The sequence below is a fragment of the Panulirus ornatus genome, chromosome 71 (assembly GCF_036320965.1).
Source record: "Panulirus ornatus isolate Po-2019 chromosome 71, ASM3632096v1, whole genome shotgun sequence".
Classification (NCBI taxonomy): Eukaryota; Metazoa; Arthropoda; class Malacostraca; order Decapoda; family Palinuridae; genus Panulirus; species Panulirus ornatus.
Genome location: NC_092294.1, coordinates 13618208 through 13641983, shown reverse-complemented (window position 1 = coordinate 13641983; position 23776 = coordinate 13618208). Strand labels below are relative to the sequence as shown.

Sequence of the window (23776 nt, the reverse complement as noted above, 5' to 3'; positions counted from 1 at the left end):
TTAGGGCCAGGTTATCTGTTGGAGGACAGAAACAGGGGAAAGGGACAGATAACACAAGCCCTGATGGTCTAGGGCCAGGTTTCGTTTGGAGGACAGTAAGGGGAAGGACAGAAAACAAAAGCCCTGATGGTTTTTGGGCCCGGGTTATCTGCGGAGGAAAGTAAAATGGAAGGACAGTTAACACAAGCCCTGAGGGTTTTTAAGGGCCAGGTTATCTGCGGGAGGACGGGAAACATGGGAAGGACAAATAACACAAGACTGATGGTCTTGACCAGGTTATCTGTTGGAGGACAGAAACGGGGGAAAGGAAGAAAACCCCAAGACCTGAGGGTCTATGCAGGTTATCTCTGGAGGAAAGAACAGGGGAAAAGGGGACAGAAAACACAAGTTTGATGGTCTATGACCAGGTTATCTGGGGGAGGGTACATGGAAGGAAGAAAACACAAGCCCCGATGGTCTATGCCCAGGTTACCCTCTGGAGGACAGTACAGGGGAAGGACGGGTAACACAAGCCCTGGGGGGTCTATGACCGGGTTTTATTGCTGGGGGACAGTACAGGGGAAAGGGACAGATAACCCCGGGCCCGTTTGGTCTATGCCCGGTTTTTCTGCTGGAGGACAGTACGGGGGAAAAGGAAGATAACACAAGCCTGTTTGGTCTTCCCAAGGTTATCTGCTGGAGGACAGTCCCATGGAAGGGAAAGATAACCCGTTGGTCTATGCCCGGGTTTATTGCTGGAGGACAGTACAGGGGAAGGACAGATAACAAAAGCCCTGATGGTCTAGGGACCAGGTTATCTCTGGAGGACAGTACAGGGGGAAAAAAATAAAAAATTTATGGTTTAATTACTTAAAAAAGTAATAAAGGAAATAAAAAAATTTCATGAATTATTTAAAAAAATTACGGGGGAAGGGAAAATAAAAAAATTTATAATTATTCAACAGTATAAGGGGAAGGGAAAAAATTTGATTTAAAAAAGGTTATTTGGGGAAATAAAAAGGACAGTAACACAAGCCTGGGGTCTTGACCAGGTTATCTGCTGGAGGAAGTACATGGGGAAGGACGATAACACGCCCCGAGGCTATGACCAGGTTATCTGGGAGGCCCAGACATGGGGCAGATAACAAAAACCCTGATGGTTATGACCAGGTTATCTGGGAGGACGTACATGGGAAGGACAATCACAAGATGAGGGTTTATGACCGGTTATCTGTGGGGACAGTACATGGGAAGGACAGATAACACAAGACCTGATGGTCTATGACCAGGTTATCTGCTGGAGGACAGTACATGGGAAGGACAGATAACACAAGCCCTGATGGTCTATGACCAGGTTATCTGCTGGAGGACAGTACATGGGAAGGACAGATAACACAAGACCTGATGGTCTATGACCAGGTTATCTGCTGGAGGACAGTACATGGGAAGGACAGATAACACAAGACCTGATGGTCTATGGCCAGGTTATCTGCTGGAGGACAGTACATGGGAAGGACAGATAACACAAGACCTGATGGTCTATGGCCAGGTTATCTGCTGGAGGACAGTACATGGGAAGGACAGATAACACAGGACCTGATGGTCTATGGCCAGGTTATCTGCTGGAGGACAGGACGTGGGAAAAACAAACAGCATTGGGAGTCCCCCCTCCCCCTTCTAGAACAGCAACATGACCCTCAAGAACAGCAATTTTGAGCAGCTAAGAACAGCATCCTGGGGCCACACTTTATGGCCTGTACTTGATCATATGTGGTGCGCAGAGCCCCTTGTATTGTGAGTGTTGCGATGCAAGTGTGTTGCTCAGATCAGAAACACTGGACGGAAGCAGTGTTGGCAGCCTCGTCTGGATGGTGTTTGTGTTCGTGGTGTTGTGTGCTGAGGTCGGAAGCAGGAAGGTTTATGTCAGCGTTCGGATATTCGAGATGGTGACGGTACATTTGCCAAGTGATATGATGGCCTTTCTTAAACCCTTTTTTTTTTTCCCCTGCGTCAGAAGCTCAGCCAAGGCCAGGGCCTTGAAGGAATACAAGAAGAAAACGGTCAAAGAAGCAGCTTGTGCTGTCCCTCACATTCTGAGGTGGTTTAGTACGTGTAGTTCTTATGGAAGCCTTCTTTAAGCTTCGCCTCTATCAGTTATAACGAGAATTATTGTCACAGTTTGGTTAGACATGGTGGTCGTGCTGTGGTAAGTTATTGCAGTATATGTTTACAGATACCTTCTCCTCCTAAGGTATTAGATCGTAAGTGGACAGTCTTGTGGTGTTGAAAGGTATGTGGCTGTGGACTCACGGGCCGAGCGGAAGGGGAACCGGTCAGATGGAAGTTTTGTGGTGTGGATAAATTTCCTGGTGCTATTTATTTATTTTTTTTGGCTCTCTGTCGACGTCATAGCTGGAGATGGCGTGCGGTCGCCTCTGATTGGCCAGAGAGGAAGTTCACCGTTGTGTGTTTGATGTATAGTGGGGTTCTGCTGCCGTCCAGCGGGGGGGCGCTTGTTGCGTGTGCCTCATGTTGAGTGAGTTTACTGCAGTCACGGGCTGAAAATATATACACGAGAAATAACCACACACTCAACATGAGGCTCATAACATGGCGAGGGGGGCGGGGTTGAAATGACAAGCTTCACACAAACACTGACATATCAGCTTTCTGATTTCTAATGGTCGTAGTGGTTTAGATGGTGACGCCTTGGGCCAAATCGAGGATTTATATTAATCCAGGAGGTACTTTTACCAGGGCATCTTCTATAAGGATGAGGACACATTAGGTTCCCAGGGCATCGTCTGTAAGGATACATTAGGTTCCTATGTGTGCCCTGTGGGAGGCCACGGGTGAGGGAGTGGGAGGTGGGTGGCAGCAGATGATGACAACCCCCTCCCTCCCTCCCTCTCAAACACACCGCCTGACGACGCTCTCGCAGGAAGTCTCGCTAGGTTGATGGTCGTGTGTTGGTGATTGTGTTACGGCTGACTTGATCGAAAGCATTTGGTGAAGGCAATGAGAGCTTACGGGAGGTCTTTACGTCTCTCGTGGTTGCGATACATCTCGTCCAGGAGGTTGGCGAGGCCGTGGCTGATGACGATTGAGGAGGAAGGAGGAGGAAGAGGAGGAAGAGGTCTTGCTATTACCATACCGTTGAGAAGCTGGAGATTTTACCTGACGTTCCATTGAACACTGAAGTTCCTCAGCGTCAGTTTGGGGGTCAGCTGGGGGATCTGGGTCGATCATCAGCTATTAATGGGTCGTAGTCCTGTTGACATTGGTGCTGGGGTGACACTTCCAAGAGCCCTGATAAGCGGAGCTGTTTTGACAGTTGGAGGGGGACGTTCACGAGCTCAGGTTTGTGTTGTGTACGTATGTGTAAACACTTGTTTGTGTTGGACGGTGAGGGAGTCCCACCGTCGTGTGTGTGTGTGTGTGTGTGTGTGTGTGTGTGTGTGTGTGTTGTACTTTTTTTCATTACTGTCACCAGAAACGACAGAAACTGCCCAGAATTTCTTTGGAACACCACCTTACCAGTCTATTTATCGTGAAGGAAGAAAACGAGAGAGAGAGAGAGAGAGAGAGAGAGAGAGAGAGAGAGAGAGAGAGAGAGAGAGAGAGAGAGAGAGAGAGAGAGAGAGAGAGAGATGGCCCTGGACGTTAACCTGAAATGTTTTGTGGCGTGTGGCGGTGTGGTAGAGGGGTCTGTTGTGGGGGGTGTGGTGGCGCACATCCGCTGAGTCGGCTTGACGAGGAGTGGTGGTCTCTGAGCCAGCAGGAACCCGGCCCCTCCGCTCCTGCTTGGCTGGCTCGCTGGGGATGGTGCTTCAGGGTGTGTGTGTGTGTGTGTGTGTGTGTGTGTGTAGGGATGGTCACTTCCAAGGACTGATATTAATCCCAGGGTGATGAGAGTCCATTACTGGGCGAGGGAGGAAGACTTGTGTGTGTCTCTCGAGACGGGGGCGTCGAACCCCCTCAGATACTGTTGCCATCTGTGTCATTCTTCCCCGCCCATACTGGTCCCAGAGGGGTCTTCATCATAGACCAAACTGTGCCTCTAACAGACCCCTCCTAATACGTTTCATCATTACTGTACCGAGGAACTGTTGCTGTTAATACAGCAGTGTTTTTGAAATGTAATTGTAACTCTATTTTCTGATGAGGTTAGGTTGCATATGAATGTGCACCGAAGGTAGGGAGATGGCGGTCAGTGTCCCATTTTTTGTTGATGTATGTTGTTTTCTGTACCTTGGGAATGATGGTGGAGGCGTGAGATTACAGTGGCTGTCTTTGATTGGCTGAATATGTGGAGTATGAAAGTACGGTCCCCGACCACGACGGTACGATCCTTGACAACGAGTGTACGATCCTTGACCACGACGGTAGGATCCTTGATCACGACGGTACGATCCTTGACAACGAGTGTACGGTCCCCGACCACGACGGTACGATCCTTGACAACGAGGGTACGATCCTTGACCACGACGGTACGATCCTTGACCACGACGGTAGGATCCTTGATCACGACGGTACGATCCTTGACAACGAGTGTACGGTCCCCGACCACGACGGTACGATCCTTGACAACGAGGGTACGATCCTTGACCACGACGGTACGATCCTTGACCGCGACGGTACGATCCTTGACCACGACGGTACGATCCTTGACCACGACGGTACGACCCTTGACCACGACGGTATGACCCTTTGGCACGATGGCCTAGTCTTTAATAGACCTTTAAAGAGTCACGTTAAAGGTCAGGTTAGCAAACGTAAGTTCAGTTATGCTCTAAGGATCGTACCGACGTGCTCTGAGGATCGTAACTTTGTGTGCTTAAGGACAGTACCGTTGTGCGCAAGGACCGTGCCTGTGTGCTTAAGGATCGAGTCACCGTGAACTCTAGGAGGAGGAGGAGGAGGAGGAGGTGGGAAGTGATGAACGCCCTCACAGTGCTGCCATTTCCCTCATATTCTGGCACCAGTACACCGCTGGTTGCATCGTCTCAATACATCACCCACAGCTCCCTGCTTCGTTTGTACTGATCACCGGGAACTAGTTCGTTTATGTGGTCGCCTCTGGTCGTCTAGGTAGTAGTCACTTGTTTACCGAAATGGCGTCCTAGCTACGTCTCTTCGTGGTATATCAACTGAGTCTCATATTTCTTTCCCCGTGTCTTCCCCTAATGATGTGATTATGACATGAAAGTGCACTTGTGAATGGTGGGTTGGCAGAAGGCCCCAGCTCACCGTGGATATGGCACGTCTGCGTAGCTGAAATATCTGTTCGTGGTGGGGTTTACATGCGGTATACTGCAGGTTCTCAGAGCTGGTGGTGGTGGTGGAGGAGTTTACGCATGGCTGGGAGGTATACTCCATTTCCCCCTCTCTTGTGTCGGGAGGAAGGGAGAATGGGGGGCGTATGCCAGGACGGGATCAGAGTAGCAGGATGTGCGCTGGTGTATCCCAAGGTTGTATAATGATCCTTGGTGTCTTACCGTCACCCAGGCATGAAGAGGACCCATCGAAACGATGAGAAACGCTCGTGGCTTTGGTGTGTGTGTGTGTGTGTGTGTGTGTGTTTACGGGGCGTCGTGTTTAAGTGCGGTGGTGGTGTGGTAACGAAGGCGAGGGAACGACCCCCTCCTGTGTGTGGTTTTTTTTTTTGCCCTCGAGTACTGCCTCGTTATGACTCAAGTGTGACCCACCACCCTCCCCACCTTCACCAACCTTCCACCATCCTTCTAACGCCCCATATCCACCTCTCTCTCTCTCTCTCTCTCTCTCTCTCTCTCTCTCTCTCTCTCTCTCTCTCTCTCTCTCTCTCTCTCTCTCTCTCTTCTCAGTCGTAAACTACACACACACACACACACACACACACACACACACACACACACACACACACACACACACACACACACACACACACACCTCCTTCTGTCGTCTTCCCCACTGTGTGTGTCTTGGCGTCCCTGTGTGTTGTAGATTTATAGAACACGTAATCACAGCTTTTGGCTTTACCTCTTCTCCCTCCCTGTACCCACTGTAAGAATACAGCCCAGGCTCATGGTGGAGGAGGTAAGGCCCTTTAGCCCTTTTATATACAATTCCTTAAAGGAATTAGAGAATCACTCTCTATGTGATTTGACCTCTTGGGTCTCCAACCATCCACCGTTCTCTGAGTCCCACTGGATATGACGACCGTCCGTGGCTGTTGTATCCACTGTAGTGCTGTATCCAGTGTAGTGTTGTATCCTTGACGTGTGAGGTGGGGAAAGGCTGGTGTGTGGTGGGTGTCACTCCATTCATATTCTCTATTCTGATTATGACAGTGCACGGTCAAGACAGGGACTGTAAATAGCTGTTTGTGAAAGTTTGTTTGGTATTACTGTAGCTTGGGAAGGGCGTGTGAGGCCATGGCGGGTTGGGTGAATGGAGACTTAGCATATTTTGAGAATATCTGGCAGTGGTGTTATTGCTAGGTGTCTCAGTGGGTGTTGGTGGTGGTGCTGGGCGTTTCAGTGGGTGGTGGTAGTGGTGCTGATGTTTCAGTGGGTGATGGTAGTGGTGTTGGTGTTTCAGTGGGTGATGGTAGTGGTGTTGGATGTTTCAGTGGGTGGTGGTAGTGGTGCTGGGTGTTTCAGTGGGTGGTGGTAGTGGTGCTGGGTGTTTCAGTGGGTGATGGTAGTGGTGCTGGGTGTTTCAGTGGGTGATGGTAGTGGTGCTGGGTGTTTCAGTGGGTGGTGGTAGTGGTGCTGGGTGTTTCAATGGGTGATGGTAGTGGTGTTGGGTGTTTCAGTGGGTGATGGTAGTGGTGCTGGGTGTTTCAGTGGGTGGTAGTGTATCAACAGGCGGAGGTAAAGGTCGTAAGCGTTTCGTGTACAGGCAGTGGTCCAGGAGAGAGTGTGTGTCCTTGGCCAGGAGAACAATATGTTGGCAGGAAAACCCAGGAAGGTTTAACATCAAGGTTTGGCTGCAGCCGTCTGTTCACTACGTCTGGCTTGTATCGCTCAGCCACCTCATCCACCACATCACAGCCTGCAGGCCTCCCTCATTAACCTCACACGCCTCTCTCACCTCACACCTCGTGTGGTATGGGAGGATCATTAGCAAAATGACTCTTGCGAGAGTATTTCATCATGGATATTCTCCTTGTGGTCTGGTTACTGTCTTACCTGCACAGACAGTGAGTACTTGTCGTATGAAACTGTGTGTATGTTCCGTGGTTGTCTGGGCGAAGTCTTCGGGGGGACCTTATACTTATACAGCTCTAGGTGGGCCCAGGCTGTCCTCCAGCAGATAACCTGGTCATAGACCATCAGGTCTTGTGTTATCTGTCCTTCCCATGTACTGTCCTCCAGCAGATAACCTGGTCATAGACCATCAGGTCTTGTGTTATCTGTCCTTCCCATGTACTGTTCTCCAGCAGATAACCTGGTCATAGACCATCAAGTGTTGTGTCGCCTGTCCCTCTCACGTACTCCCATTCACCCGGAGGTGGACGCTTCGTTGCCCACCTCGGTTGGATCACAGGAGAACCTTGTTGAACACGTTGTTTGGCATGGGAGTGTGGTGTGGTGGTTGAATGAGAAGGCCATGTCTGACGACGTGGGCGGTGTGTGTGTGTGTGTGTATGTGTGTGTGTGTTGGCGCTGGAGGGGTGTTCTCTGGGGTCAGAGGGGGAAGATCGAGGGGGGTCTTCCTCTGTCTCAGGGGTGTCTATTCCTCCGTGTTTGGTTGGAGTCGAGGGTTAGTGTCATTGGGATGGGGTGTGGAGGTAGCTAAGTGTCTGTCACTTGATGTTGACGACACCAGAGCTGCTGGGCCAGACTGGGTCCGCGTTCCCGGTGCCAAGACCAGCGGTGGACCGGACTGGCCCGTCACGGTCGAGTGGGGGTGGAGGGTTGGTTACATATCGTCCCGTCACCGTCACATTGCCGTAACGCGTTCGTGACACCCGGTGTGTCACGGGTCTGGTGACTCAACGCAGGAAGCACTCCCACACACACACACTGAGAGAGAGAGAGAGAGAGAGAGAGAGAGAGAGAGAGAGAGAGAGAGAGAGAGAGAGAGAGAGAGAGAGAGAGACCCCTCTCTCTCTCTCCTCTCATGACAACTACCATTGTCTACTGTGGCCACACCGCAGCGTGTCCACGCCCTACACCACACGTCATGAGGCGTGGGTGGACCCCCTCGACGTGGTCTCCTTTGTTCCTACGCAGGATCCACCCTGCCGCGGTTTGTGGTAGGTTGTGCTGGTGTGTGGTTCGTGGTGGTAGCAGGAGGGGCGGTATGGTACCTGTGGTTTTGCCCAGGTACTGGTCGTGGTAGGTCAAGAGGAAGAATCTGTGAGCTTCCTAAGCGAGTGTGGCCACAGATGCTTTCAAAAGCACAGCTTCGAGATGGAGAGTGAGCTTAAAAGCAGCTTCGAGATGGAGAGGTGAGCTTAAAAAGCAGCTTCGAGATGGAGAGGTGAGCTTAAAAACAGCTTCGAGATGGAGAGGTGAGCTTAAAAACAGCTTCGAGTTGGAGACGTGAGCTTAAAAAACAGCTTCGAGATGGAGAGGTGAGCTTAAAAACAGCTTCGAGAGGGAGAAGTGAGGTTAAAAACAGCTTCGAGATGGAGACGTGAGCTTAAAAAACACTAACCAGCTTCGAGATGGAGAGGTGAGCTGTAAGATGTTCTGGTGGTGGTGTCAGGTTTTACATCTCGAGGCAAAGAAATAAAAAACTCCGAAAGGCGAAAAGATGGCCGTGTGGTCTAACATGATTACAGCAGGTTCCCTTCCATCCACTGGGGTGTGAGGGGGGGAAGACGCGGGGAAGTGACTGAAGGTTGGGTCATCTACGTCAGGAGGTACGACGTACCCAAACTACTACAGTCCTGTACTCTCGTCTGGACCAGACTGTATTCTGTAATGTAGGTCAGGTCAGGGTTCACGGTCACCGCGATGCAGAGACGATAATGACCGGTTTCCGTCGTGATAACATGTGATTTGAACCATATAGTCTCTGCCGAGCTTCGTATGTATGGTTTACGATCCAGGCTAAAAAAGAGCTCTCTCTCTCTCTCTCTCTCTCTCTCTCTCTCTCTCTCTCTCTCTCTCTCTCTCTCTCTCTCTCTCTCTCTATATATATATATATATATATATATATATATATATATGTATATGTGTGTGTGTGTGTGTATGTGTGTGTGTCTGTGTTTTCAGGTCAAAGGTCGGGCTGTTATACCCAAGGATCGTACCGTTATGACAAGGTCAGCACCCAGGTCAAAGGTTAAGGATATCCAGAAGTTATTAGCGAAGCTTGGGGTGTGTATATATGTATACATGCCTCACCCCAGCCAGGGGGGGTTCGTCACAGGGTGTAACGGTGATATACAGAATGAATACACCATTCTACTACCCTATTGGCAATCATCATACACTCGTTACACATGATTGTGCCAATTATCGGAGTATTAGATGGAAGATCGTAAGGTGTAGTTGGATCTTGCTTGTCGCAATTGGGCCCTGGGTAAGGGGCGGGGGGCCCGTCTTACCACTGTATTGCCCCGGGTTTTGGGGGAAGGAGTTTCAAGGTCACATCGCATGATGATGTTCGTGACTTCCAACCATTAGTCTCTCGTGATGGCCCATTAGGCTGTTCCTCTCTGTAATGGGGGGGAGAATAATGCCCCATCACCGAGTATGGTGAAGGCCTTTTCGGGGGAGGGGATGGGGACCGGGGAGAGAGGAGTGGATTGCCCCATCACGAACTAAGGTCGCCCCCATCCTCCCCTCCTCCCCTTATGTCAGGGTTACCTCACAAACTAGTGGTACAGGGAGACCCCCTACAGGGTCATGGTACAGTTACATGGTACACGATGATGGTACAGGGAGACTGGGGTATACAGACAGAACTGATGATGGACTGGAGCCCTCAGGGCCCTGGTACAGAACATTCCGAGCTGGTACAGGGAGCCCATACAGGGTATGGTACATTAATGGTTACACATGATGTCAAGGGCACCCTACAGGAATGGTGTACAGGCAGTTGGCCAAAGGGTGTCATTGTTACAGGCCATTTACAAACCTCTATTACTAGTTCATTGGTACACGATGATACATGCTAGACCCCAGGATCATTGTGCATTACATTCTTGTACAAGACCCTGGAGGGTTATGGTATACGTTTGTTGGTCTTCACGTGTGTGGGAAAGGGCATTACAGTTACATTACACGTTTTGGGAGACCTGCCCGGGCGAAGTACATGCCCATACCGTCACCAGACCCATCGTGGCAGTACGTTAAAATGTAACGCTGATGGTAAGGACCCCACGGGTCATAGGTCGTTACAGGGAACATATGGTACGGGTTCGCAGTAATTACATTACAGTTGGTATGGACCCCCAATGGTATTTTACGTTACATTTACACGCTCGCTGGACAGGGAACTCCCCTCACAGGTCAAGGGACGTGGTACACCTGATGTATGTCAGGGAGACCCTACGGTCATGGTACGTTACATGGTACCGTGATGGTACAGGGTGCGGTACAGACAACTGGGATGATAGACCTGCAGCTGGGTCCTGATAGACACATTCCAGCTGGAAGACATCGATGGAGTGAGGATATTTCCCATGACACTCTCAAGGGCCGACACACTGCTGCAATTGGTGTACACATTGGCTAGGTGTTTTCCTGCTTTCAACCTCTATTATAGTGCATTGCGCGCACAGCAGTTCGCCAGATATTGCATAGGCAGTTCTTAACTGAGCGTTTATACGTTTGCTGTCTTGAGGTTGGAAGCCTTAAGTTTTCTCCCGTTGACTGACATGGCCGGCGAAGAATGCCTCCCCTCCCCAACATCGTGGCCACATAAGGACTCAAAGCCACCACGGGTAGATGGTGTAGAATATAGCTGCTCGCGATACACAGTTCGTTGAACAATGGCATTGTACTTCTCCATCGCTCGCCTGTGGAACTCCCTCCACCCACCCAGGGACGGCGTAATTTTTATGGTGACGTCACCGTGTTGGTGGTGGCCACGTAACCATGGTGGTGGCGAAAGCATGCTGCGTCAGTGATTTGGCTTGCGATCGGCCCCCTCCTCGCCCGTAACCCCCCCAGAGATGTGTTGATGGTCAGTGATAGTCGAGCAGTAATCAACGAATATATATATATATATATAATATATATATATATATATATATATATATATATATATATATATATATATATATATATATATATATATATATATATCTCCTGTGTTTGTCACCACTCACGCCTCACTTGGAATGACAGTGGTTGACGAAAGTATATTAATCCGTGCATTGATCACACCACGCTCGGGATGAACGTGGAAGTGCTAACGTGATGACTGATCTGAGTAATATGGTGCCATGCGAAAACTGCTCGTGGGAGGTTGTTCTGGGTTGGGGGGGGGGGGGGTTAGGTGGTGGTGGGGGGGGGTGTGGTTGTTGTAGAAAACGAGGTCATGGCTGGTGTGTTATGTTCATGATTTCTAGTTTGAGTGTGGTGAGCTGTGGGGGGGGGGGGTGGTCAGGTTTGCCCAGTGTGACCAGGAAGGACTGGTTTAGTTGTGTACATTCATGTTTTATCTTATCAATGGTTTATCATCTGTAGCATTACGGTGTGGTCCTTAATTAGGATGGTACGATCGTTAAACACGACGGTACGGTCGTTAAGCACGACGGTACGACCCCTTGAGCACGACGGTACGACCCCTTGAGCACGACGGTACGATCTTTGAGCGGGACGATACGACCCTTGGGTATTGTGGGCTGGCTTTTGACCTGGCCTTTATGTGGGGTCGGGGTCACTTTAAAGGCCAGTCCATCATACCAAGTGGTCGTAACGTCGTGCTCAAGGGTCGTACCGTCGTGCTCATGGGTCGTATCTTCGTAATCATGGGGTGGAAATGGCCATTTTCCATCCAGTGAGCAGCGAAGGAAGAAGGCGTGTTATGTCCTTCTTACACTAGTCTTATGTAATGGCCCCTGGTAGAGAGGGTTGCTCCAGGTGATTAATGACGCCCCATTGTGTCTTTCCAGGTATGTTGAGGGGAGACGGTTTCTTAATTACGGCAAGATTTGTCAGGTAAGGTAACGTGTGGCCTCCTTATTCCCCTACCTTTCCTTTCTAGTCTCTTAGCCATCCCTGTTATGTATATATGTACTTTACCTTACTGGACTCTTGGCCTTCCCTGTCATATATGTATATATATATATACTTCACCCCTTACTTCCCATTGGGTCATGAGAATGATATTACTGGTAACAACTCTCTTAAGATAACAACTCAGTTCTGGCCAATCATGTGAGAAGCTCTCGCGTGCACATGTCGGTTACTGCCAATTCTTCACCCCAGATTGAAAGTGAACGACTTGAGAAAGTTGCAGGTAATATGAGAAAGTAAAAGTATTCATGTGTGTTTGTGTCATATTCGTATCACAGTATTTTATGAATTATTTTCATGATATCTGTGGTTGTATATGTTTGCATAACTCGCTTTCTTACCCTCTCCCCATAGTACGAACATAAACGCTATGTAAGCGATATTACATAAGTTTATCCTAACTTTAAGGTCAAGAGTTCGTTTTCTTTCATAGTGTTGAGAGGTATTTGAGAGAACGAGGCACCGAATTTCACCCCCAACTACTTCAATATTTCTTTGCATATTACTATCCGAGAAAATCTGTAGAGTTACCTATGGGTTGGCCAGTGGTTTTTGTAAGGATAGAAATGTAATTATCATCCTACAAAAGACCTTTAGCTTGAATATGTTTAAATTCTATTATGAAAGAGATACTAATTTATGTCAGATTGTATATTTACTCGCATTTTCATAATTATTTACTCGCGTTTTCATTATGATTATGTTCGTCCTTTCCGATTTCGTCCATTATCTTCACGAGGGTAACTTACTTCATCAGCAAGGATGTGTGATGTATTTAGCTTGGTATTTAAGGCTTTAGTTCGTTCAAAGATGTAGTAGTAGTTGTTGCTAGATGACATATATAGGAGAGAGGATGCTTAAGTCAAGTGTGAGGACGTTAGAGGGTTGTTGAAGGAGTTTGGGGTGGGGGGTATGAGGTGAGGTGTGTTGGGGGTGGAACTAGTTTGTTGCCCAGGGGGTCACATCCGATATGGCATGAGGCCCTGGCTGCTCTGCCCCGCCTCCCTCCACAGGCAGCCACACCTTCCTCCCCTCCCAAGAAAATGGACCTTGCCCTTACTCCGAGATAACCCTGTTATTATTATTATTATTATTATTATTATTATTATTATTAGTAGTATTATTTAAGTGGTTCCCAAGTAGCATCATAGTATTTAAGGTCATGTAGGAGTTATAGGTTAGGTGTTAGTAGTAAAATTTGCGTAGAAAAACATAGATTATGCCAATATCTGTTGCCTGGTGTTGCCAGACATCACCTATAGGAATGCACTCACGGGCGAGATGCTGTAATATCCATGAGATGTTTCCTTCAATGATGTTCTGATGTTTTTCATAAGTTTCTGGTCATATTACAAATAATATACGAAAGTGTGTGGTTTGCCCTGTACAGTTTTCTGTAAATATGACAAGTAATCAGAGAAAACGTAGTTGTAGCATAAACTTTAAACTTTTAGTGGAGTCTAATAATTGCTCCTCAAGGGTACGAGCAGCGATAAGATACTGGTCATTAAATGCCTTGGTAATTACTGTACCATGATAGGTTTAATTATCATGCATGAATGCTTAATGACCGATTTTGTTATGGGGTCCTAGTTTTCGATAAAGGGGGGGAGGGGGGATTGAGGTATATGAGTGGTGGGTCTTTGCTTACGTTCGCAGACCACCATCTCATTTTGAATATGTATTGTGTACGTATCTGTGTGTTTAGTTGTGGCGTTAGTGAAGGGTGTTTGGATGACGTTTTCGTTGTATATTGCTCATGGGAAGCCATCGTTGCAACAATATGTGTGTGTGTGTGTGTGTGTGTGTGTGTGAGAGAGAGAGAGAGAGAGAGAGAGAGAGAGAGAGAGAGAGAGAGAGAGAGAGAGAGAGAGAGTGGGGGAGAGGCCTCTTGTGGTAGAGTGGACCTGGGATGCGTGGGAGCTGAAAGAGAGAGAGAGAGAGAGAGAGAGAGAGAGAGAGAGAGAGAGAGAGAGAGAGAGAGAGATGGGGGGGGGGGGGGGGGGGTTGCGTGTTTAGAGAGGTCCTTAAGTATGCAGGGGGCCCGAGTGTATGAATGAGGAGTGGATTAGGACATGGTGCATGGAGGGGGTTGAAGGAGGAAGGGCATGGTGTATGGAGGGGGTGGAAGGGGGGCGGGCGGGCGGGCATGGTGTATGGGGGAGGGGGATATGGTGTATGGAGGGACCCGGGATGGTCCAGAGAGAGCCGAGGTAACAAGCCATTACAGTCGTTGGCATCATTACAGACCAGACACATCTTCCCTCACGACCAACACCCCCAGCTGATCTTCCCCCACCGAACCCCCACACTACTACGTAAGGTGAAGTGACGACACCCCGGATACCCCCCACCATTTGACTCTCTCTCTCTCTCTCTCTCTCTCTCTCTCTCTCTCTCTCTCTCTCTCTCTCTCTCTCTCTCTCTGTGCTCCGCCCCCCCCCCCCCCCCCCCACCCGTACAGCTGCGGCAGTGTTGGCACCCAGCTGTACCAGACAACGTTACGAATTCGTTATGAAAATGTAATTTCAGACGTGGAGTTACGGAGTTATGGAGTTACTTTCTGTGTGGCACAAAAATGGCAACATGTAGAATATACATTTCTATATACATCTATCTATTTACATTATATATCTGTCTACCAATCTATAAATATATCTATTTATCAATTTATTGTCATCTAAGTATCTATCTGTCTATATATGTTGATTTATCTCTCTGTCTATCTATCCATCTGTCTCGCATTCTGTTCCGGGTAGCACAGTTAACACAGTCACTGACCTGGAAGGTTTCCAGCCAGACTCCAGAGCTTGGAAGTATGTGAGTGGATGGTCCAGAACCTCCACACTGCATACCTCACCCCTGTGTGGACACGCCTGCACCACGTGTCCACAAAGGCAGTTTGTGGAAATAAAGGCAACATCCAGTTCCAGACCCCCCCAACTTACTGCTTTATTTCCTACGTAAAGTATAGCTTTATATTCTCTCTTGTTTCCTTTATGGTGTGTGTGTGTGTGTGTGTGTGTGTGTGTGTGTGTGTGTGTGTGTGTGTGTGTGTGCTGATGGGGAACAACCCATGTTGGGCGGAAGGTGTGTCATGAAAATTCACAGATTCTGACCCACTGTGTGATGTGCTGGAGAGAGAGAGAGAGAGAGAGAGAGAGAGAGAGAGAGAGAGAGAGTTCCCTCCTCTCCTTGTGTTGCCAGAGATGAACCAGCAATTCCTGGTGTACAGTTAAGCCACACTGCCGCGCACGAAGACCCTAGTCAGATGTATGCGTAGGTGTGACGCTTGTGGAGTGGCTTTTTGGGGTAATTGGTCACCTGCTGAGGGCACGACCGTGTGATTGTGAAGTAATGGCTCTATGTACCTGTCCCAGTTACTCTGTAGGGGCCACACATGTAGCACTGGATGAAATACAGTGTGCAGGGTGATACAGGTGGATTTGTCTGTGGTTACAGAGGTGGGCTGAGGGCCCCCATGTATTCAGTACGTAGATGAAAGTACAGTGGGTGACTAGCGTCTGTTGGTCGTGTTGTATGGGGCGTTTCCATACGTATATATTGAAGGATGATAAAGTCATTGTATCATTCGTATCATCCGCCCTTTATCATTCGTATCATCATCCCCTCCTCCTCCTTATCATTCTTGTTATTCCTGTGGTCACAAGCGCAGCTCAATTCTTAGCGCGCGTGGCGTCGCTCGCACTAGCCATTTCTCCCCTCCCTTCGTAGGCTCGGGTGGGGAGGTAGGAGAGGTCTTCCTCCCTCCGCAGCCGTGGCGGGGTGTAGGGCGAGTGTGTAGGGGAGATGCGAGAGGCACACTCTCCCCCCATACACCTCCCACGGCCGTCCCCTAGGGAGGAGGAGCAGCAGGGAGGGGAGGAGAGAGAGCGGGGGGCCATACCTGGGAGGGGAGAAGGGAGAGAGAACAGTAGCAGGAGCAGGAGGGAGAGGGCTGCTGTCATAAAGCAGTCCTGCTAGAATCCAGTTCAATCAGGGTTGCCAGGTGGCTGAGCGGCGGCGTGGCTCTCCACCTGTCTGCATGACCTTGTGAACACTGCAGCCACCTCCGGATCCTTGCGAGTCCCACGAGAGGTAAGACCCGTGTGTGTGTGTACGTGTGTGTGTGTGTGTGTGTGTGGTAGCCCTAGTCTCCCCTTGGAATGAAGAGGAAATGTACTTTTAAATACACACTGATTTTACGATGATTATGGCATTTTTTTTCTTCTTTTTTGAGGGAATTTCTCGGAAGCGCCTCGCTTTCCTCGCCGTCCTAGTTGCTCACCATGAGGACTCCCCGTGAGTTATATGAGTCTCAGGATGAACTCGTATATCGACCGTGTTGCTGAGGGCTCAGACGTGTGCGCCCTGCCTCACCACCTTCCTCATGAGTGCGTCAGGTGCTGGTCGTGTCCCTGGGGGAGGGAGGGAAGGAGGGCGTGTGTCAAGTGCTGTCCTCCGCCACTTGAGACCCAGCGGAAGGGTTCTCTAGTGCCAGGGATCCTCGAGAACGCCCCCTCCTCCTCTCTCTCTCTCTCTCCCTCTCTCTCGCGAGGTTTCAGCCACATCTCGGGCGACTCCGTTCTCTAATACGGGAGCCCCCGATCTCAGAGCTCAGTATGGGAGCTGATGGTTAGATCTAGGAGGTCCTGGGACATCTGGGAGGTCCTGGGACGTCTGGGAGGCGCAGGAGAGCTGCATGTGTCGCCGGCGTTATGTTGTTGTGAGGCGTGGCCGATGGGGGGAGGCCCTTACCACTCCGACAGATGGCAGGCTCCGCCCCCGATATCTCGACCCTCGGGACCTTTGTGGGAGGGTTGGAGGGCATGTCAGCCGGGGCACTGTGTAGCTATAGGGTCACTGGTCCTCACTGGGTGGTCACTGCTGGCAGTGCCCCGTAGCAGTGCCATAGTCTGGGGGGAGAGAGAGAAACATAGGGATGTTTGGGTTGGGTAGTGTGTGTGTGTGTGTGTGTGTGTGTGTGTGTGTGTGTGTGGTTGTCGATGCCTTGGGTCAGGCCAGTGTTGGTCTGGCCGTTGACGGGTACGCACGCACCCCGCTCTCCCGCTCTTCTCCTACACCACCACCACCACCCGCTCCCGAGGCGCTGTGCTCCTCCAGCTGGGGGGGTCACTCAGACAAGGTGGTCATCGCTGGGGCATGGTTTGGGGTGGCGCTACTCCACGCCTCCCTCCCCTCCCCCTGCTGCATAGTGTGCCATCTTTGGCACTGGTGTCTTTTCACTCGGCCCCCTCCAGTGTCACCTTGTGGCGTCAGGGTGCATTGGTCCCTGGAGAATTATCGGATGCCTTTATTAAATACTTCGTGGATATTGGGTGAACTGGGGCAGAATATTTGGTGAACTGGTTGAGGATATTTGGTGAAATAGTTCAGGATATTTGGTGACCTGGATGGATGAAGATATATTGTGAACTGGGCGAAGATATTTTGTGAACTGGGTGAAGATATTTTGTGAACTGGGTGAAGATATATTGTGAACTGGATCAAAATATTTTGTGAACTGGGTGAAGATATTTTGTGAACTGGGCGAAGATATTTGTGAACTGGATCAAAATATTTTGTGAACTGGGTGAAGATATTTGTGAACTGGATCAAAATATTTTGTGAACTGGTGGAAGATATTTTGTGAACTGGGCGAAGATATTTTGTGAGCTGCATCAGGAAATTTCGTGAACTGGTGGAAGATATTTTGTGAACTGGGTGGAAAAATATTTTGTGAACTGATTTGAAAATATTCTGGGAACTAACTGAAGAATATTTTGTGTAGAGTTGAAATATTTCTGAACACGTTGAAAGTACTTTGTGAACTGTGTGGTAATATTTTGGGCATTATCAGATATATTTTGCTCATTGGCTTGAAAACATCGTGTGCACTAGTTGAAAATATTTCCCTAATTGGCAAGAATTACTTGTGTGAACTGGATGAAGATATATGGCGAACGGGTGGTAGATCATATGTGCATTGGTTTGTGAATTAAAGGGTAGAAAACTGACTGTGGTGTTAGAGTTGATTGATGGGTTTATTATCTTTGTGTGGTATAAAAGATGAAAACCATTGTTTACTTTTTTATTGTAATGTTCGTGGGATTTAAGTTAGCTTATATATATATATATATAAGGTGACTTATATATATATATATATATATATATATATATATATATATATATATATATATATATATATATATATATATATATATTTTTTTTTACCTTGTCTCTTTATTGATATAGATCTAATTTTTCTTTAATATTACTAATCTACTGATTTTGAAATTCTTTAACAAACCTTTGCACGCACACGGTTAATTTGATCTGCTTTAATAGAATATTGGCTTCAAGGACTCACGTTCGTCAGCGTTTAAAGAAATGACAACCGAACGTCTTTTTTGTCTCTCTGATGGTGTGTTTAGTGTTGGGGGGGGGGGGGGGGTAAAGTAACTTGAATAACGCGTTGGTTGTTTGGTGATGGTGAGGGAGTGTGGCGATGGTGAGGGAGTGTGGGATGGTGAGGGAGTGTGGGGATGGTGAGGGAGTGTGGGGATGGTGAGGGAGTGTGGGAAGGTGAGGGAGTGTGGGGATGGTGAGGGAGTGTGGGAAGGTGAGGGATGTGGGAAGGTGAGTAACTGCATTGAGACTGTCCGCCTCTCTTGTTAGTGCGCCGTGCCTGACATAGCAAGGAATTATGAGTTATTTTAAGCTCGACACCCTTTAGTTACCCTACTCTCTCTCTCTCTCTCTCTCTCTCTCTCTCTCTCTCTCTCTCTCTCTCTCTCTCTCTCTCTCTCTCTCGCCCAGGGCAGAGCCGAGAACAAGCATGGTCAGGTTGGGTTTTTAGTTTTGTCATGACCAGGGTTCGATTTCCGAGGACGACGGTGCGATGCTCCTTGGGCACGACGGTACGACACTTGAGCACGACGGTACGATCCTTGAACACGACGATATCGACTTTGATCATAAGGTAACGATGGGTCGTACCGTCGTGCACAAGGATCGTACCGTCGTGCTCAAGGTGTCGTACCGTCGTGCTCAAGGGTCATACCGTCGTTCTCAAGGATCGTACCGTCGTGCTCAAGGGTCGTACCGTCGTGCTCAAGGATCGTACCGTCGTGCTCAATGGTAGTGCCGTCGTGCCCAGCTCAAGGGTCGTACCGTCGTGTGCTCAAGGTGTCGTACCGTCGTGTGCTCAATGTGTCGTACCGTCGTGTGCTCAAGGTGTCGTACCGTCGTGCTCAAGGTGTCGCACCGTCGTGCTCAAGGGTCGTGCCGTCGTGCTCCAGGGGTTAGATTAAGTTTCACGAAGCAGCAAGCTGTTGCTTGCCTTACTCGACGCGTATTTTGACAGTCAACAGATATATTGTAGCGCCCTTTGTGCGAGGAAGGCGGAGATGAATGGTGGAGAGGATTACTTCAGCGGCTGCTGTGTGAGGGTGTGTGTGTGTGTGTGTGTGTGTGTGGGTGTGGGTGTGTCTGGCCCTCGTCTTAAGCACAGGAACTTGGCGCGGTGTTGCTTCTGTGTGTGTTTGTTTACCTAGAGGGGGGGGGGGGTTAGGTGGATGGATTGCGTGCTAATACTGTAGGAGGGGAGGTGTGTGGGTTGTGGCCTGCAGCGGACGTGTTGCAGGTGTACGTCTTAGGAGATGGTGTGGTCAGTGTACCGTATCGTCCTGTACACACTGTACCGTACCGTACCGTACTGTACCGTACCGTACCGTATCCATGTGTTTTCGTAGGGGGCCGTGTTCTATCCCCGGTGCCCTGTCAGTGAAGACCCACCCCCCTGGCTGGAATGTATGTGTGAGAGAGAGAGAGAGAGAGAGAGAGAGAGAGAGAGAGAGAGAGAGAGAGAGAGAGAGAGAGAGAGAGGTCTTTTTGAGTTAGGAGCTAGAACTCTCGGGTCGAATTTTAGGGCCTCGACTATGTATTGTGTGGACTCGGATGGCAAGATTGGATGGCTCGTTTTCAAAGTTCCACATCATGAAGTCGATCGATGGATAAGAAATATCATTTAGCGGTGGTAGTGTAACTTCCTCCGAAATTGTTTAGGTGATAAAGTAGAAGGATGATATCAAGTTATATTATTTGGTTGGTGATAAAGTAGAAAGATGATATCATGTTATATTATTTGGTTTATTATGACCCTAACGTAAACTGGTTTTGAAGGCTTGTGAGGAGGGTGCGTCTGGTAAATGACTAATGTTTTATTCCTTGTGTTCGTGGACCTCGTTCTGTTATGTATTGATAACGAGTGCCTTCTTTGTGGAGTGTGAATACACAATACGTCTTGCTCATAGTGTGTGTGTGTGTGTGTGTGTGTGTGTGTGTGTGTGTGTGTGTGTGTGTGAACGGCACATAGTTCGGGTAGGTGGAGGCAAACATAGGGCATGCAGTGGATACAATAGCAGGGGATGGTGGTTGTCACAGTGGTTGGTGGTGTTGTTATTAGGGGGGTGGGGTTATTGCGATGGTGATTGTGGTTATGATGGTGGAAGTGGTGTGAAGGGGGGGGGGGTGTTCCTTCCCTGGCACACAGGGGTGATGTGAGCCTGGAACATCGCCTGGGGGAGTCGTCACATCTTGGAATCTTGGATTTGCATAATGTGTCTGGCTTGGTCTGGCGGCGGTATGTGGCTTGGTGGTGGGGCAGTATGTGGCATGGTGGTGGGGCGGTATGTAGCGTGGTGGTGGGGCGGTATGTGGCGTGGTGGTGGGGCAGTATGTGGCGTGGTGGTGGGGCAGTATGTGGCGTGGTGGTGGGGCAGTATGTGGCATGGTGGTGGGGCGGTATGTCGCGTGGTGGTGGGGCGGTATGTGGCGTGGTGGTGGGGCAGTATGTGGCGTGGTGGTGGGGCAGTATGTGGCGTGGTGGTGGGGCAGTATGTGGCGTGGTAATGGAAGCCCCCCTTGTCGCAATGTAACACATGAATCAGAGATCACCACAGAGGAGGACAAGTTATACGTATGCACATCCCCGTAGTGTGAGCGAGGCACCACAGGCTTGCTATACATAACTCCTCCTCAGTCCGTAAATACATTCCCCTTGTCCCCTTCCTTTTTATCCCCTTTCATTAACCTCGTTCTTAGTCTGGTCCTGGGACGCATAGGACACCATCAGATGTCCCAAATGGTCCCCAGACGTGTGTTGCTGTGGTGGTATGGAAGTGGGGTCCTGTAATGGGTGTGGAATGGTGGGGGTTTGGGGGAGGGGGTTAGAATGAAAGGGGTCCAGATTGAAATGGTGATTCAGACAGATGCCACAATGGTTTGATTTTATGTCCTGAACAGATTAGTAATTTCATTTTGTATCTTGTCTGCAATTTGACATTAAAGACACCTTATCTTATCTTATCTTATAAATCTTATTATTCAGGTGGCCAAAGTCGGAACGTCCGTAGGTCCAATTCTATATGTTGTCTTGTGTGTGTGTGTGTGTGTGTGTGTGTGTGTGTGTGTGTGTGTGTGTGTGTGCGCGCGCGTGCTCCTTTGTTCTTGTTTTGGTCGAGTCAAATTACCGTGTGACCTTGGCGGTGTAGGTCGACTGTCGGCGCCATCACCTTATGTCAGGTGGATGTGGTGTAGGGTCAGGGGGTCAGCAGAGGTGAGGAGCAGGTCACTCGGGGGGGTCATACATGGGGGGTGGTCAGGGGTCATGGCCGTCATAGTTTGGTGTCGAAGGTTAAAGATGCAAGGCTGAAGATCTCACTGTAGGCCCTCAACCAACCAGCCAGCCAGCTAGCCCTTCCTTCGCCAACCAGCCAATCAGGTTGTATGTCGTATTCGTAATTACGGACGTGATTGGCGGCCGGGGGATTACGAGGAGAAAGTCTCATTAAAAAGTTCTGAGTCTCTTTTCCGCGAGACGGTAGAGATTACGAGAGGGCGACTCTCTCTCTCTCTCTCTCTCTCTCTCTCTCTCTCTCTCTCTCTCTCTCTCTCTCTCACCAGTCGTTCTTGCTCTCGCACCGCGTCGCACGTAACTCTCACACCCGATCTTGGACCCTCCCCGTTGTTGGCTTGTGTTGGCATTGAGAAAACATCTGTCACTTGCATTTCTGGATGTTTGACGGAATTAATTAACATTCATGTACCACGCGTTGAACTTTTCGAGTGGCGACTTTTTCCGTGCGACGTGAACTTTAAAGTTCAAGATATTCGTTGACGAGGAGAACCGGGAACGCGAGATGCGTAGGAATGAGAAACAACGAGAATTGTGGGGCCCAAAGATGACGGAAGTAAAAAAAAAAAAAAAAAACAGAGGTCTTTTGGTATAAAAGGTCTTTTGTTCGATTGGTTGGCTCGTTGTGTTGAACGCCAGGAGGGTTGTTCCACGCTGGGTTTGATGGTCGCAGACGAACGTTCTCTCCGCGCTGGATCGCCCGCGACGCTCTTGGTGCCCCCGTAGCGTCGCGTCGCATCCTTGTCGCAGTCCATCTCACCCAGACGTCGTAACCTTCGTGAATCGCGACGTCGACGACGCGCGCTCAGACGCCTTTGACGTTATCTCGACGTACGACGCATAAGGAGGTGGGGTGTCTGGGTCGGGAGGCATAAGGCGCCACAGTGTGGAACGCAGGACAGGAGAGGGCGCCTCACACACACACACACACACACACACACACACACACACACACACACACACACACAAGCTTTGTCTGTTTCGCAAAAGGGACGGTCGCGCGCGCAAGACAGGGCGCGAGTTGTTGCGTTGCCTTGTGTTGGGCCGTTGTTAGGGTGGCCTGGGGTGCGCTGTAGGGAGAGAGAGAGAGAGAGAGAGAGAGAGAGAGAGAGAGAGAGAGAGAGAGAGGTAGATAAGAGGCTGGTGATGAGGAATGGGGCGAGTGGCTGGGCAGTAAGGCCCCCGTGGCGGAGCGTGTTTTTATGCTTCCCATCTTGTGTTATCCTCTATTTTTACCTCAGCACCTCGTATTACCCCCGCGAGGGAACGCCATCAGCGGCTCAGCTTTGCATTATTGTGTCTCATTTTGAAGACCCCGGCCTCGAATCCCAGTCGTAAGGAGTTATTCCATGAGGCCAAGTGTCGAACCCCTGTCGCAGAGGGCTGCTTCTAGAGGAGGCCGGGTTTCGAACCTACGTGTCGAAGGGACTGTTTACCTTCCCTTCTTTGTGACCACCATGGAGGAATTCTTTTTATCGCTGGTGATTCATGATTTGATGAAGGAGACATGCAGCTCAGCACTGCTGAGACGGGAGGTTGGGTGGTGTTTCGCTTAGGTCATACAGGACTGGCCAAGGGCAGGGTCCAAGTCTATACCAAGGCCACTGGGGACTGGACATTGGATGGAGGATGAGAGTCATGGCCATGGGACTGAGGATTGGCCATTGGGAACCCTCACAGAGGACTGGAGATATGGGGTTGCCCCATTTCCCACCCGGGCCACATCTACCATACACTCCTTCAAGTCACCCCTTCCTCATGATGGTCGGGTAGGAGACCTGGTCGAGTGCTCGTGGGAGAAGCTGGAACACAGTAAACTCTCTGGCATTCGTGGTTGTTCCATATCTACACAGTAACAGCTGGTTGTGGCTGGTGGGTTGGTCGTGTACCACATCTGGGGGGTTTTACCGCACCT

At 49.5% G+C, this 23776-nt stretch overlaps 1 protein-coding gene across 8 annotated transcripts in view; it reads left to right on the top strand.

Moving 5' to 3' along the window:
- The window catches only part of LOC139747926 (AKT-interacting protein-like), a 92537-nt gene that overhangs the window by 44279 nt on the left and 24482 nt on the right, over positions 1–23776 (top strand). For 2 of the 8 annotated variants that reach the window (XM_071660410.1, XM_071660407.1), the window contains exon 1: positions 17188–17310. The exons of 4 other annotated variants lie outside the window; for them this stretch is intronic. Coding sequence is in view for 1 of the 4 variants with exons in the window: in XM_071660405.1 (XP_071516506.1) it covers positions 17107–17310 (204 nt within the window). In the remaining 3 variants the exon portion in view is untranslated. Of the gene's footprint in view, positions 1–17091; positions 17311–23776 lie in introns of those variants that run through there. 2 more of the 8 variants (XM_071660405.1, XM_071660408.1) reach the window with 2 other exon arrangements.